Source organism: Oncorhynchus nerka, linkage group LG11 (assembly GCF_034236695.1).
Source record: "Oncorhynchus nerka isolate Pitt River linkage group LG11, Oner_Uvic_2.0, whole genome shotgun sequence".
Classification (NCBI taxonomy): Eukaryota; Metazoa; Chordata; class Actinopteri; order Salmoniformes; family Salmonidae; genus Oncorhynchus; species Oncorhynchus nerka.
Genome location: NC_088406.1, coordinates 25,485,130 through 25,498,379, shown reverse-complemented (window position 1 = coordinate 25,498,379; position 13,250 = coordinate 25,485,130). Strand labels below are relative to the sequence as shown.

Genomic DNA, 13,250 nt, shown 5'->3' with positions numbered 1-13,250 from the left:
TCAGTGATGGAAGCAACAATCTATCCGCAATATTAAAGCTGATCCACCCCTTAAAAACTTGAAATAAATGTGATGTTGTCTTGTTTGTTGCAACCGGAGCTGTCCAAGGTGCTGAATAGAAATTGTATCTCATTCTGTGTGGCTGAAATGTCCATCTTCACATTTGCTCATTATTGTAACTTTAAATTTACCAAATTGATTGTGTTGTTACGTACTACTAGCTTATCAGTCAATCAAAGATGTTTGATTGATCAAGAGTTTTTAGACAACAAGCCGAGGCTACATATTGTTATTGTTGACACATTGAGACAGATGGTGTTTTGAATTTGATATTCTGCAGCCTGTTCACCATCTGTGCGCTCCAATTAGTAAACACTACACAGTAAGGAAAAAATAAAGTCAATGCTTTATTAACCTCATACATTACACATTACCGAACACATGTACGAAATATAATTTACGAGGAGGAACACAAGTGGATGTGCACTGATGTACGGGCTAGTATAAAGTGGTCTATTGTAACTAGTGTTGTTCTAGCTAGCCTATCAAAAACATTGAATATCATGCCACACACTCAGTTACAACCACCTTGTAGCTACATCAGATCAAGTTCATGTATAAATTGGCTATTAAAGCATGAGCTGTAGTAAATCTAGTGAAGAGACTAAACTCCATTGCATGTATTTACTTTTCAAAATACTTTATTATGATTCCCCCTCATCAAAACAATATAATATGGATCTACATCCCCACCATCTACAGTCCTTTGACAGTTTGGGCATAAAAGTCTGTATCTTCGCCCTCTTCAGTCTCTGGGTTCAGATAGTCTAGAATTTTCAGCAGCGTGTCGTCATCCAAGCCCTGTTTTTGTGACATATTGCCTGTGTCCTCCTTGGGATCTGACTGTCTTTTCTGAGGCGGGCTTTTATCTGAGTCCATTTGGTCAAAGTAGTCCTGTATCGCCTGCTCGAACGTTCCCAGCACGAGCTGATGGTCTTGTGAGGGAGGCTGCGAGGTGCGCTTTTTTTGGTTTGCTGTCTGCGGATACTGTGCCAACATCTGGGCAGCCAGATAAGTCGACAGCTCGTCTTCATTGACAGTGTTGTCGTAGTCGTCCTTTCCTTTCTCTGGGAAGTTTGGCTCAGAGAACATGTCGTTTTTCTGCTTTCCAGCTGGCGCGTAAAACCTTGACGGCGGGCTTGTATGCTGTTTCTGCTTCTTGAGTGCAGGTACGTTCTGATTTGCCACACTTCCCAGCCCGAGGATTTTTAGAATGTCTTCTGTGTTTATTTCTTCCGGGATGTTGCTTGTTTGGGTCTCAGGCAGTCTGTTGAAGAATGTCTCTGGAGGGATCTTATTTTTTTGATGAGAGGAGATCTGAGTTAGTTTGTCCTCTACCCTGGCCAGATCATTAGGTGTCCAAGACTGTGCCTTTGTCCTCAGTGGTGTCCTGTCCTGTTTTGTCATCTCCCCACTCTTCAGCATGTCCATCAGGTCTTCTGGTGGGATTTGTAGTTTCTGGGAGATTTGGATGAGCTGGTAAATGGCCTGTGGATCTGCCTTGTCACTGTACTGAGTTTGAGCTGCCCTCCTCTCTTCCCTCTCCTCCTCTTCTTCTAGCTCTCTCTTCTGCTCCTCCTCTTCTTCTAGCTCTCTCTTCTGCTCCTCCTCTTCTTCTAGCTCTCTCTTCTGCTCCTCCTCTTCTTCTAGCTCTCTCTTCCGCTCCTCCTGCTCTGTTTTCTCCAGCACCTTCAGAAGGTAGTAGTCATCTGGGTCATATTCTCTTGGACCTAGCTGACTTGATCGCTTGACCTCATCAATCTCCTCATCATCTTCATTATCATCATCATCATCTTCATCATCCTCCAAGCCTCTGTCGAACTCCTGCCTGTTGTCTCTCTCTTCGTCCTCCTTATCCACCTGCTCCTCTAGGGGCGACCAATCCTCTCCCCCTGTCACATCCTCATAGGCCAGGTTCCTCACCTTGAACATGTCATCATCACCATCATCCTCAGTCTGGCGTTTGTGTCCAGCCTTGGCATTGGCTATCCTCCCCAGTTCCTCAAACACAGACTGCAGATTGGCCAGGTTCTGGGGCGTGTACTTCCCCTCCATGTTCTCATTGGTGCGTTTGAAGGGGCTCTCGCGGCCCTGGACTCTGCCTTCTTCCTCCCCCTCACCGTCCTCTTCATCTTCAAACATCAGCGGGTACTTCCTGTGAGGCCGGCTAGCACGGTGCGTCCACGGATACGCCACGCCCTCTCCCACCTGGCTGTCCTCCTCCTTCGCCGGTCTCCGCCCTTTGCCCAGAGCATGGCGGGCTGCACTGGGCCTCACAGGGGCTGGCTTGGGGCCCTTCTTGGTCTGCTGGAGGGTATTCAGTACCGCCTGTAGCCACTCATGGGTCTTGTTCTCCTTGTTGCCCTCCCCTCCCTCATCATCCTCATCTTGGTCCTGGCCTTGGCCTATATTACTCTGACTGGTCTGGGCAGGAGAGGGTAGCCTCAGCATGGAGAGGAGTTTCTCTGAGTCTGTGTCCATGTTGGTGGTGTCATAGTCTAGGGTGAGGGAAGCCTGCTCCTGTGGGGCTGATGCCCCGGTCTGCTGGCGGAGGCTCTCAATGTACTCCAGGGCCTTGAGCATGTCTGCATTGGGGGGGAGGTAGGGGGTGTCTCCTCGCTGGGGGTCTAGCTCACTGCCCCTCAGTCTGTGTTCTCTGAGAGAGGCCCCCTGGGCACTGCCGGAGCCCAGGAGTAGGAGATGGAGCAGGGAGAGGAGGAAAGCCATCCCTGCAGAGGAGAGCTTGGGGAGTGACGGCATGGTGTCTTCAGCCTGGAGACAGACACAACAGGGAGAGAAGAGTCAGCACTGACCTTTTAGGTTTAGGATATGAAGATTTTTCACTGGTCAGACCATTATGTACTTATCTGCTCCTGTCACTTCAGTTTAGAGTCTTAATTTATTTCAAACAAGAATATGTTCAAGGGCCGTGCAGTCAAAATCGTGATTTTTCTGTGTTTTATATACATTTCCAGACTAAATTTGTTAATAGACCAATAAGAAAGAGTTCCAAACCTTTCTTCCAATAACAGCTCATTTTTAGTTTTTCCCCTTCCCACTCTGATAGTCCTAGCAAAATTCTTGCTTGAGAAATTGCTCTCTGCTAAGAAGCTATTTTATTTTATAACAGTTTTATTTGAAAACAATCACAGTAAGGTACTTAATTGCTAGTCAGGAATGATTTGATATTGAGATAACTGCTTCATTGGCCCTTTAAAGATGAGGCCAGTTTAAAGGCTTTTGTAATGATCAGCTCTAATGATCATTACAATTCTGAAATCTTTCATTTTTAGACCTGCCTTTTATTCCCGTTTGATGCTTCAGCTATATTGCTATAGACTCTTAGTGATATGTATTGAGGTTCTGTCACTCTAGCTGCAGTTTTTACCCAGAGAATGAAAATCGCATCTGTTGAAAGCCCAAATGATTGTTTGCAGAGCAGTAATAGCATGGGCATTCAGCTCGCCTATAAATCTCATTAGTTTTCAAATTGTTGCTCTCCAGAATGAGTCACAATCCAGTTGTCTTGGTAACCCGTTGGCTGATGCTGGCTGCTGTCTAAACACTACTACCTACACCCAAGACATCTCTAGCACACTCAAACAATGTTGTGTTGCACAAGCCTTTCACTGAGAAAATGCAATGGAACTTTATAATCATGCACCTAATTTGGATACAAATATTGAACACTGCTATTTATAAATCAACTAGTGGATGAATTGGTTTTGAAATCAAAGTGTTGTTTAATTTAGGCTATGTATTATCTGCTTATCCTACATAATAAAAACTACAAATTACTTTAGCAAATCACTAAAAACGAAACTATAATAAACTTGAATAGTTAGTCTAAGACACTATAAAACAGATTATGCATCTCTTCACTGCGGTAGCCCTGTTTGCAATGCATCAGGTTGGTTAAAGATAAACGGATTTTAAAATGGAAATTAACATATTAAAATAACTGAAAATAGTACAACTGAATTCCATTTTCTTCAAATAATAATTTCGATGTAGGCCCTATGTAAAATCTTACCTCTGCAAAATAGTTTCAATCGATAGTCGTGAGTGAACTTAGCATCTCTAAGAGCAGGGATTCTTTGTGTTCAGCACCGGGGACAGCTCCTCCGGTTATATGAGGCGCCACCTAACTCGTGCGTCACTGCGACACGCAATACTCCATCCAAAGAAACACACAAACATAATTAGAACTGGTTCACGTCTCTTCACCTCGACGTTCAATTGGAAAGGCTTATGTGATCATGTTATCATCTCGTCTAATTATATTGGTTGTTAACCAACAGCGATGACTAAGTAATTAATATATATAATATCTGGACGGTAAGGTCGTGATTAATTAGCCCACAGCACAATGTCTACTTATATGGTGATCTATACAGACCTATACAACTATGCCTACGAGTTCTCCAGACAGAGTATAGGCTAATTATAGGTAACAAGCCCAGTTATAATAATATACTCCAGGGACTTAAGCCTACGTGAGGCATTTTGTAGGCCTATGCTAAATAATGCTGCAATATTTGTGTTTCAAACTAAACATTTGTGTTGACTATAACAGAAACGCTACACAGCATTTTGGATAATGATGTTTCCCAGTCAAGGAAAAATGCAACATCTATTGATTAAAACATTGGTAGAGCTCAGTTCCTGTTCCCGTATCCCCCCTCGGAACCATAACTGCTCACGTTCGCAGTAAATTGTGATTTGCACCTATGTATGCATCAACAAAACGGCGCTGCGGGCGTCCATCTCGGAAGAGAGTAGAGTCCATCGATGACTCACTCACGCCCAAGATCTGCCAAAGAATGAGGCGGGGTGATGAGGACTGCAGATAGATCGTGTGCTACGGGAGCTGCCTATGACGGTGCAATCGTAAGCCTTTTATTTTGGTTGCCTGTCAAGTCCTGTCTGGCCCAGGTCAGGGGTACGTCGTCACTTTCATTCATGCATTTCCGTGGTAACTCGGCACTCAGATGATTACAGTAGTATGATTTGTTTACTAGGGATCCTGATTCCAGATACGCTTTCAGATATCGCTTCTATTTTGACATTGTAACAATATATTAGGATGGTTTCTCAGTGTGACTGTATGCGTCTGTTGATGTATTTGACTGACCAACCATATTTTGTTTACATTCAGCACATGCCTCCACTTTTCATGTAACTCCCTAATGACTGCATGTACTCGCGCATGTGCAAACACAGACACACACGCCAAGCAGTAAAGGATATAAGGCCCAAGCAGCTTGGCTAATTGCTTGTGGTTGTGGCTGTGCTATGGGTAAACAGAAACCAATTACCCCTCTGTTCCACCCTCTCCCTCCTCCTACAGCCCATCTTCCCATAACACAGGCCTTTAGGGTCAAATAGAAACTCTGCTTACAGGCAATTAGCAGCAGTCTCAAATGTAACTACAGCCATACACATATTGGTGTCATATCTTTGTAAGTGGTATCTGTATATGTTCCACCATCGGTTCAATGTGTTATCAAATTGTATCAGCCTATTAAAGAGAGAGAAAAATGCTGTCTCCAAGTGCCTCAGATACTATTCAACCTGCTTTATTCTAAGCCCTGGGTGTAGCCTAAAGATGCTCTCTGATTTCATTAAGATAACATCAGTGAACTATTGTTCTGTTCAGTATCAGTAATTGACAGACATCTGACACATCTATGTAATCCCATTTGAATTAATCTCATGGATCAAATTGATTCCAATGCCATAGCAATTATCAATATCCCTGATGATGTCATATAATAGGGAAACTGCATCATGACAGTGATACTGCTCCTTAACCACAGCTGTCAATGTCCTGGCAGGGTGGATGGAGAGAGGCAGAGAGAGAGCGAGAGGCAGAGCAAGAGGCAGAGAGAGAGAGGCAGAGTGAGAGGCATAGCGAGAGAAGCAGAGTGGTGGAGAGAGGGAGGCAGAGTGGCTGAGAGAGAGAGGGAGGCAGAGGTGGAGCGAGAGAGGAAGAGAGGGAAACCAGAGAGAGAGAAGGATAAATTGTATTGGTCTAGAAGCTTTGACGTCAATGACTCAATTTACAAGTGGATCATGTCCCTCTTTGTGTGTCTGTATGATATGGGCTAGTTGTCTCAGCCATTGTCTGCGTATCTCTCTGTCTGTGTTGGGGGAGGCATGAACATGATTCACAGAATTCTGTACATTTATGGCAATGGCTATTTGTTTCAGATAAACATCTTGGTGTGTGTGTGTGATGCACTTGAGTGTGGGAAGACTATGACATTATTTCAATATGCTCCAGCCTCCAGAACCCCAGGATGCCATATTAATACTCAATGTGGCCTTACCTTCTTACTGTGAGGGGATTTACAGGTAGATTACAACGGTGTTATTATCAAGGAAGTTTTAATGTCACGTACAGTGAAATGCCTTTCTTGCCGACTCAAAACCCAACAATGCAGTAATCAAAAACATGAGCGATTAAATCAAGGAGTAAGAACATGAGAAAGTAAGTATACTATATACAGGGGTTAGTCAGTTCCAGTACCATATTTACAATATGCAGGAATACTGGACTGATAGAAGTAGATATGTATAGGAGTAAAACATGTCTAAGCTTTATGTGTAGTTTGAGGCATTTGTGTGTTGTTGTCGCGTGACACACTGTTCTTACAGAAATGTGCCCTTTTTTTGTTTTTCTGTTTACATCTCCTCCTAAAACAAGGAACACTCTTTTTTTCATTACTACAAGAGCATGAGTCAGACGTAGCTTTTTTTCATTACTACAAGAGCATGAGTCAGACGTAGCTTTTTTTCATTACTACAAGAGCATGAGTCAGACGTAGCTTTTTTTCATTACTACAAGAGCATGAGTCAGACGTAGCTTTTTTTCATTACTACAAGAGCATGAGTCAGACGTAGCTTTTTTTCATTACTACAAGAGCATGAGTCAGACGTAGCTTTTTTTCATTACTACAAGAGCATGAGTCAGACGTAGCTTTTTTTCATTACTACAAGAGCATGAGTCAGACGTAGCTTTTTTTCATTACTACAAGAGCATGAGTCAGACGTAGCTTTTTTTCACAGACAGATTGTGCTGAGAGAGAGAAAGCAAAGACAAACACACATGTCCTCTGCTGTTGGATTATTTTCAAACTAGAATGATGAAGTAAATATAGAAAAAAGTGCATTAGTTTGGATGTTTTTGTCATTTGTATAATGGATTGACCAGGGTGATTCTGCGATGGAGAGGACAATGAGGGAAGTACACTACATCATATTGTTCAAAGCAATGGTACAAATAGAGAGCCCTGAAGAACACCACCAATTCAAATATGTTCTTTAAACAATCTAGATCTCAGCTTTTTTTTGTGGAGTGCGCCAACTCTTTTCTACCTCGAATTAGTCCTTTAGGAAGTTTTTCTTGGTAAGCCCGTTTCAGTCTGTTTGTAGTATTAACCATCAAACACATTCATGTTGATCCATAACGGTTTTGCATGTTTTTCAGAAGATGTCTTTGAGTTCAAATGCCATGTAATCCACGGTGAGACAGAATTATACTGGTTACCATGGTGCACACATGTCCTTTTGGTGTCCTGTGGTAAAGAGCCCTCTAGGTAAAATTCACTATACTCTTAGAAGAGAAAAAAAATCCGTATAGAACCACAAAGGGTTCTATCAGTTGCTTCATATAAGTTATATATAGAACCATTTTATTGTCACACCCTGATCTGTTTCACCTGTCTTGTGATTGTCTCCACCCCCTCCAGGTGTACTTTATTATCCCTGGTGTATTTATCCCTGTGTTTCCTGTCTCTCTGTGCCAGTTCATCTTGTATGTTTTTCAAGTCAACCAGCGTTTTCCCCGTATTCCTGCTTCTATTCTCTTTTGCTAGTCCTCCTGGTTTTTGACTCTTGCCTGTTTTCTGGACTCCGCACCCACCTGCCTGACCATTCTGCCTGCCCTGATTGTCACGCCTTGGTCTTAGTATTTTGTGTTTTCTTTAATTATTTGTTCAGGCCAGGGTGTGACATGGGTTTATTGTGTTGTCATATTGGGGTTTTTGTAGGCATTGGGATTGTGGTTGATTAGGGGTGTGTCTAGTATAGGCTTGGCTGCCTGAGGCGGTTCTCAATCAGAGTCAGGTGATTCTCGTTGTCTCTGATTGGGAACCATATTTAGGTAGCCTGGGTTTCACTGTGTGTTTGTGGGTGATTGTTCCTGTCTCTGTGTTAGTTGTTCACCAGACAGGCTGTATAGGTTTTCTCGTTCAGTTTGTTGTTTTGTATATATATTTAGTTATTTCATGTATCGTTCTATTTCATTAAAGAACATGAGTAACCACCACGCTGCATTTTGGTCCGACTCTCCTTCAACAGACGAACGCCGTTACACTGATCTCGAGCCTGCCTGCCACTCTACCTCCTGGACTCTGAACTGGTTTTGACATTTTGCCTGTCCACAACCATTCTCTTGCCTACCCCGTTTGGATTGTTTTATAAATATGAAGACACAAACCACCTGCCCCCCATGTCTGCATCTGGGTATCACCTTGTGCCCTTACATTTATAGGGTTCTTTGACCAGAACCCTAGAGGCACTTCTTCACCGAACCAAAATGGTTCCATATAGAACCTTGCATGGTGCCATTTTGGAATTATGGCTACTACTATTAAATTGTAATATTTTTAGCTAAGAATATAATTTAATAAACAATTAAATAATGGACAAAAGAATACCAGCATAGTTTTTAGAATTTATTGCAAACATATTTAGGAAATATGCACTCGTGGCCAGGGAGGCATCATTGTTTGAGTCATGGCCCACGTCAACTCTGGCTGACTTCTTTACAATACAGTACAACTTTGTCCATTAGTTAAAGTGAATAACAAAAATTCTCAACCAAACAGCAGACCTCATACACACAGTTGAGACACGCATAAGCTGCAGTGCAGCGCCCCTGGAAGGAGAGCATGTTGTGGGGTTAAGGGCCTTGCTCAAGGGACCAACAGTAGGGGAATGTGTTGAGGATGTAAACCCAGCAGCCCTCCAGTTGTCAGATCAATTCCTCCCGTTTTTTCCAGCGCCCGGCCCGGGATTTGTACTGGACACCTTTTGGCCACAGATACACCTCCTGCCACAGATACACCTCCTGCCACAGATACACCTCCTGCCACAGGTCCAACTCCTTTGCCGCTGGGTTACCTAGCACCAGTACAGTATGGGTTGTCTGACTGGTGCAAGAGAAGAGGAAAAAAGGAGCAAAAACACGAGTTAATCTGCCAAAATGAAGACTGTTAAAATGGCCAGCCAGCTGATTCTAGCGATCCCTTCTGGTTAGTTCTATTCGAGCAGCTTAGTCTCCTACTCAGAAGACCCCCACTTTTGTTCGTGTCTTATTGGTCAAGGTAATGGCAAATAATTGTCACACCATCTCCTTCGGCCCATCAGTGGCCTTGATTCCCCGGACTTCAGATTAAGTTAGTCTATGACCACAACACGCTGTGTGGTCAGAAACGTGCTTTTCCCATCCTGATGAGCACTTCCACAGTTTTCCCTCTTGCTGAACTTTTCCTCCTGTGGACTGAATCCCTGTATGTCTGATGTTTAATTGTGTGTGCATCTAAAGGACCACATGGACATGATTCTCAGTTGTCTGAACCGTGATTAGTCAGATGTGTGTGTAAATGTGGACATCTTTGTCCATTAAACTCCCCTTAACCTGGACATCTACCTCGTCCTTGTTCTGACCGGACATTGTGTAGTGGTTGCTATCGGCCCTAAGCCAACATCTAAGGTTTCTTATTACATTCATGGTCCTTTGATTCTCTACAATCCTACCCCTATTTTTCAAAGACAAAATGCTATGCAGACATATGATGTAGATTAGAAGAACAACGTACATGCAGTTGTTCTCAGCAGCAGCCGAAAGAGATCCTCTGTCTCTGACCATTCTGGGTTACGGTCAGGCTGAGTGTCACGCTCTGACCTTAGTTCCTTTGTTATGTCTTTGTTTTAGTATGGTCAGGATGTGAGTTGGGTGGGTTTGTCTATGTTCTGTTTTCTATGTTGTGTTTTGCGTTTGGCCTGGTATGGTTCTCAATCAGAGGCAGGTGTCGTTAGGTGTCTCTGATTGAGAATCATACTTCGGTAGCCTTTTCCCACTTGTGTTTGGTGGGTGTTTATTTTCTGTGTCTGTGTGTTCCACACGGAACTGTTTGGTGGGTGTTTATTTTCTGTGTCTGTGTGTTCCACACGGAACTGTTTGGTGGGTGTTTATTTTCTGTGTCTGTGTGTTCCACACGGAACTGTTTGGTGGGTGTTTATTTCTGTGTCTGTGTGTTCCACACGGAACTGTTTGGTGGGTGTTTATTTCTGTGTCTGTGTGTTCCACACGGAACTGTTTGGTGGGTGTTTATTTTCTGTGTCTGTGTGTTCCACACGGAACTGTTCCGTGGGTTTTTATTTCTGTGTCTGTGTGTTCCACACGGAACTGTTTCGTGGGTGTTTATTTCTGTGTCTGTGTGTTCCACACGGAACTGTTTCGTGGGTGTTTATTTCTGTGCCTGTGTGTTCCACACGGAACTGTTTCGTGGGTGTTTATTGTCTGTGTTCCACACGGAACTGTTTCGTGGGTGTTTATTTCTGTGTCTGTGTGTTCCACACGGAACTGTTTCGTGGGTGTTTATTGTCTGTGTTCCACACGGAACTGTTTCGTGGGTGTTTATTGTCTGTGTTCCACACGGAACTGTTTTGGTTGGTTATTTCACGTGTCGTTTATTGTTTTGTTTCAGCGTTCGCTTGTTTTAATAAAGAGCATGAACACGTACCACGCTGCGCATTGGTCCTCCGATCCTTACTACTCCTCCTCGTCGTCGGAGGAGGAAGACAGCCGTTACACTGAGCAAAACATAGTGTGTTAAAAGCCATGTAATGATTAACTAGGCTATTGAATCACCAAGACTTATTATACATATTTCATTATGAATAATGTATATTTAGCTACCTCCTCTCAGCCAGTCTTCTAATGGCTTCATGAAACAGTCTCCTCAATGGACCCCACACTGAAATACTGAAATAAAAGTAACAATTAGCTAATTGCCAATGTTAGTCTGGTTCTGTAGCTCTATTTGGCATTAAAAAGTATCTTTATTTGAAGGAGTTAGCTGTCTAGTTTAACTTGGTGAATTAAAGTAGCCTAGCCTTTTCTGTTTAGCTAGCTAAATTAACTTAAGTTTTGTTAGCTTACAAAAGTGCTCAAATTCAAATAACATTTAAACTTTATTTATCTAGCCTATAGTTTATCATATGACTTTGGCTTCATATATTTGAATTAAATAATCAACTTCGCTTTCTTTATCTAAGACTTTATGCTTTTATTAAAAACCTTATTTCCTCCTGCTTCTAATAATTATTAATAATAACTGATTGGATCTATGTAGTGCTTTTCTACCAACTGAGGTACTCAAGTGCTTTACATAGTAAGGGGGAAACTCACCTCATTTACCACTAATGTGTAGCACCCACCTGGGTAATGCACGGCGACCATTCTAGATAGCATTTAGTTTGCAACAACACAGGTTTGTATGAACAACACAGTATTGTATGAACCTTGCGGTCTGCCACTCAGACCTCGGCAGCAATGTTTGAATATGAATTTGATCTCCCCCTGCCATAGAGGGCTAACGGTGTCGGACGTCAACTAGCCGTTTTTCTGACCAAGCAAAGTCTTAGAGCACCATCATTCATTATGGAATAAAATGCCAATTCAAAACAGCTGAAACAAATTAAAAGGGAATGTTAGCTGTCATTCCAGAGTTTAATTTGACTGGGTTAGCTGTTGATAGCTGTTGTTTTCGAAAATTCCCATTATACTCTGGGGAAGGGATAGAACACTCACTGGATATATACAGTACCAGTCAAATGTTTGGCACTCATTCTAATTGTTTTTCTTTATTTGTACTATTTTTTTTGCATTGTAGAATAATAGTGAACACATCAAAACTATGAAAAAACACATATGGAATCTTGTGTCATCATCATCATCATCTGAATCCTGGCTTAGGAAGACCACCAAAAATTCTGAAATCTTCACCCCTAACTACAACATTTTCAGACAAGATAGAATGGCCAAAGGGGGCGGTGTTGCAATCTACTGCAAAGATAGTAGGACAGAACTCTGCAGGCTATCCAGGTCTGTACCCAAACAATTTGAAGAAACTTACAAAGTTCTTGAAATTTTCAGGATTGACTGACCTTCATGTCTTAAAGTAATGACGGACTGTCGTTTCTCTTTGCTTGTTTGAGCTGTTCTTGCCATAATATGGACCTAGTCTTTTACCAAATAGGGCTATCTTTTGTATACCACCCCTACCTTGTCACAACAACTGGCTCAATTGGCCAGCTCAATTGGCTCAAACGCAATAAGAAGGAAAGAAATTCCACAAATTAACTTTTAACAAGGCACACCTGTTAATTGAAATGCATTCTAGGTGTCTACCTCATGAAGCTGGTTGAGAGAATACCAAGAGTGTGCAAAGCTGTCAAAGGCAAAGGCTGTCTACTTTGAAGAATTTCAAATATAAAATATATTTTGATTTATTGAACACTTTTGTGGTTATTACATGATTCCATATGTGTTATTTCATCATTTTGATGTCGTCATTATTATTCTACAATGTAGAAAATAGTAAAAATAATAAAATAAATCCTTGAATGAGTAGGTATGTCCAAACCTTTGACTGGTACTATATACACACACACACACACACACACACACACACACACACACACACACACACACACACACACACACACACACACACACACACACACACACACACACACACACACACACACACACACACACACACACACACACACACACACACACACACACAAATAAATGCTGAAGCTGTGCTCTTAACTAAAATCTTTAAATTCTCAACTGTTGTACGGAAGTGTTTGGTGTGCATCTCTTCTTGCCGTCGGCACACACACACACACACACACACACACACACACACACACACACACACACACACACACACACACACATATATATATATATATATATATACACACACACCTTTTTTTCATGAAGGGTTCTTTAATCTCGTCCAAAGAACCAAAAGGTTCTATATAGAACCCCAAATAACTATCTTTGTGCAGGTAATGTGTGGCAATGCTCAGTCTTCTAACAGATG

The 13,250-nt window shown here is 42.2% G+C and overlaps 1 protein-coding gene across 1 annotated transcript; it reads right to left on the bottom strand.

The window, feature by feature from the left end:
- Positions 1-383: 383 nt before the first annotated feature.
- Positions 384-4,179, bottom strand: LOC115137748 (secretogranin-2b-like). Its single transcript, XM_065024120.1, has 2 exons — positions 4,094-4,179; positions 384-2,832 (listed from the first exon to the last, which is right to left on the bottom strand). Exon 2 carries the CDS (start codon positions 2,818-2,820, stop codon positions 757-759), a length of 2,064 nt encoding a protein of 687 aa, XP_064880192.1. The 5' UTR covers positions 2,821-2,832; positions 4,094-4,179; the 3' UTR covers positions 384-756.
- Between the last annotated feature and the right edge of the window lie 9,071 nt (positions 4,180-13,250).